This window comes from Phoxinus phoxinus (assembly GCF_949152265.1).
Source record: "Phoxinus phoxinus genome assembly, chromosome: 3".
Lineage (NCBI taxonomy): Eukaryota > Metazoa > Chordata > Actinopteri > Cypriniformes > Leuciscidae > Phoxinus > Phoxinus phoxinus.
In genome coordinates, this window is record NC_136878.1 from 47,891,845 (window position 1) to 47,894,520 (window position 2,676).

The following is a 2,676-nucleotide window of genomic DNA, read 5'->3' on the forward strand; positions in this document are numbered from 1 at the left end:
TGTCCTGAATAAGATATTTTACATAAAAAGAAATGTTTACATATAGTAGTCCACAAGACAAAAAAAATTGCTGAATTTATTCAAATGACACCATTCAAAAGTTCACGAACCTTTGATTCCTAATACCGTGTGTCGGTACCTGGATGATCCAAGACAATGTTTTGTGATGGTTGTTCTCGATTTAGAAAATTCACTCATTCACCAAATCTCTCATTCCTACCGACATCTTTTAATGGTTGATAAAGCCAAGTAGGAGCACACTTTACTCTAAAAACTCTGCTCACGAAAAGAGAAGTTTAAATATTTGTAGTTCAAAGTCTCTCAGATAAACGTCCCTGTGTTTCTGTGATCATGAACAGCAGAGATGAAGCTGGCGACGAGCGTCGTTGTGTTGGTGTGTGTTGGAGTCGCACAGACACATGATATAATGTCACCAACAATAGACATCATTGGTGAACTCCAGAAGATTAAGACCATGGAGAACAAGTTAAATGCTCTTCATGAGGAAGTCAGGGAACTAAAGAGCAAGAATGAAGGTACTGTACAATGTTATTATTATTCCTTAAAAACCTGAATGATCACACTGGAGACACCAGTTTAAAAACTAATCATTAAAAAAACGAATTCCTTCAAAAGATTCCGTCATGCCTTAAAATATCTTGAATGTAACTCGACACCCTTGCCTCATTTAGTATGCGTGGCTCTATGAATATGCAAATGAGCCCCGCCTCCACTCACTCACTCAGAGATCCACTGGTGGACGATCACACGTTGATCTGATTGGTCAAGGTAGTGTGTGACGTCAGAAACACCAGCGATTTCACACCGTGTGTTTGAGACTGTCTTTGGTTCACTGCAGTTTTAAGCAGAAAATACTCAGCAATGCTGTCGACTCATGAACTTACACATGGTGTGTGTTAAAGCAGATTAATAACACCACATACACACATAAACTACATTACAAGCTGGATTTACACCACAGGGGACTTTAAGTTCCAACTAGAAATATTCTTCTTCTTTTCACTTTATTATTTTCTTCTTTTTTTTGCAGAAAGGGTAAAAGTGGCTTTCTCAGCCTCACTGTCAGGTTCATCGGGCCGTAGATATTATGGTGCTTCTCCTGAAGCAACCACTCTTGTGTATGAAAATACATTTACTAACATTGGAAATGCTTACGACACCAACACAGGTATCATAACTCTGCGGATTCTAAACACAATTCTGTCAGGTCATTTGTCAATATTTTAAGAGCCTGGGTTTCTATGGTTATCTACAGGAATCTTCACTGCACCAGTAAAATGAGTTTATTTCTTCATCTTTGTGGTCTTCAATCCTGATGAAGAAGCGACTGGTGTGAGACTGCTAAAAAACGGCATTTTAGTGGCGTCAGCGTCAGATAACCCGCCCGGACACGACTCAGAAGACACGACCGGCAACTCCGTCAGTCTCCTGTTGGAGCGAGGAGACCGGATATATCTTCAGCTCATAGAGAAGCGGCGGATCTACACGGACAGTTGGAAGAGGAACACCTTCAGTGGACACCTTCTGTTCGCTGTCTAACGGCGGAGAAGCTAACCACAGTCTGTGTGTCAAAATAGTGGAGGCTTAAGACTCTGGCTAGACCATTACTTAAATATAATAGCCTCAAGACAAACTAATAACCTCATGATTTTGATGATTTTGTTATATCTAAATTTGCTCAGAGAGAAGAGGTGGATGCAGATTTGCAAAAAAGAACCAATCATATTTGATAAAAGTGATGATAATGAGTAATATGTCATGTTATTCTCACCATGCTCTGTATCTATCCGATATGAACTATTGTTTTTGCTGGTGGATTCTCTGTGATCGATACGAGATCCTCTCCGTGATTAAAGCATATTCAAAGCCATTGTCTGGAGTCTGTGGTTCGTGGAACACTAGTGACCTTGATTCCCAAGTGATTCGGTCAGGTAAATATAACTCTTAGACATCTTATGCAGTCAGAATACTAGTCATTTCTAGTCTTAGGCATCTTGGTTTTTCAGTGCGGTACTTAACCGTCAGAACATGGTTTCACTTTTGTTAAAGGTGACATATTACGCCCCCTTTCACCAGATGTAATATATATCTCTGGTGTTTCCAGAATGTGTCTGTGAAGCTTCAGCTCAAAACACCAGATCATTTATTAGCTTGTCAAATTTGCCCCTTTGTGCCGTTTTAGTGTGTCGCTTTAAATGCAAATGAGCTGCAGCTCCGCCTGTAAACTCGCAGATTAAGGGCTGGTAATATTGTAAACGTGCAGATTAAGGGCCGGTAATATCATAAACGTGCAGATTAAGGGCCGGGAATATTGCAAACTCACAGATTAAGGGCCGGTAATATCATAAACGTGCAGATTAAGGGCCGGTAATATCATAAACGTGTAGATTAAGGGCCGGTAATATCATAAACGTGCAGATTAAGGGCCGGTAATACTGTAAACTCGCAGATTAAGGGCCGGGAATATCATAAACGTGCAGATTAAGGGCCGGTAATATTGTAAACTCACAGATTAAGGGCCGGTAATATCATAAACGTGCAGATTAAGGGTCAGTAATATTAGAAACGTGCAGATTAAGGGCCGGTAATATTGTAAACTCACAGATTAAGGGCCGGTAATATCATAAATGTGCAGATTAAGGGCCGGTAATATTG

General features: G+C 40.2%; 1 protein-coding gene across 1 annotated transcript; it reads left to right on the forward strand.

Moving 5' to 3' along the window:
* Window positions 1-355: 355 nt before the first annotated feature.
* LOC306996017 (uncharacterized protein) lies at window positions 356-1,457 on the forward strand. Its single transcript, XM_079608106.1, has 3 exons — window positions 356-536; window positions 1,052-1,189; window positions 1,277-1,457. The coding sequence occupies exons 1-3, from the start codon at window positions 365-367 to the stop codon at window positions 1,300-1,302; spliced, it is 336 nt and encodes a 111-aa protein (XP_079464232.1). The 5' UTR covers window positions 356-364; the 3' UTR covers window positions 1,303-1,457.
* Window positions 1,458-2,676: the final 1,219 nt, after the last annotated feature.

Bases quoted from the DNA above. Each gene is read 5' to 3' on its own strand.
- LOC306996017 (XM_079608106.1), top strand. From the start codon at position 365: ATGAAGCTGGCGACGAGCGTCGTTGTGTTGGTGTGTGTTGGAGTCGCA. The intron at 537-1,051 runs GTACTGTACAAT...TTTTTTTTGCAG, and splicing joins ACTAAAGAGCAAGAATGAAG to AAAGGGTAAAAGTGGCTTTC. The intron at 1,190-1,276 runs GTATCATAACTC...GGTTATCTACAG, and splicing joins TGCTTACGACACCAACACAG to GAATCTTCACTGCACCAGTA.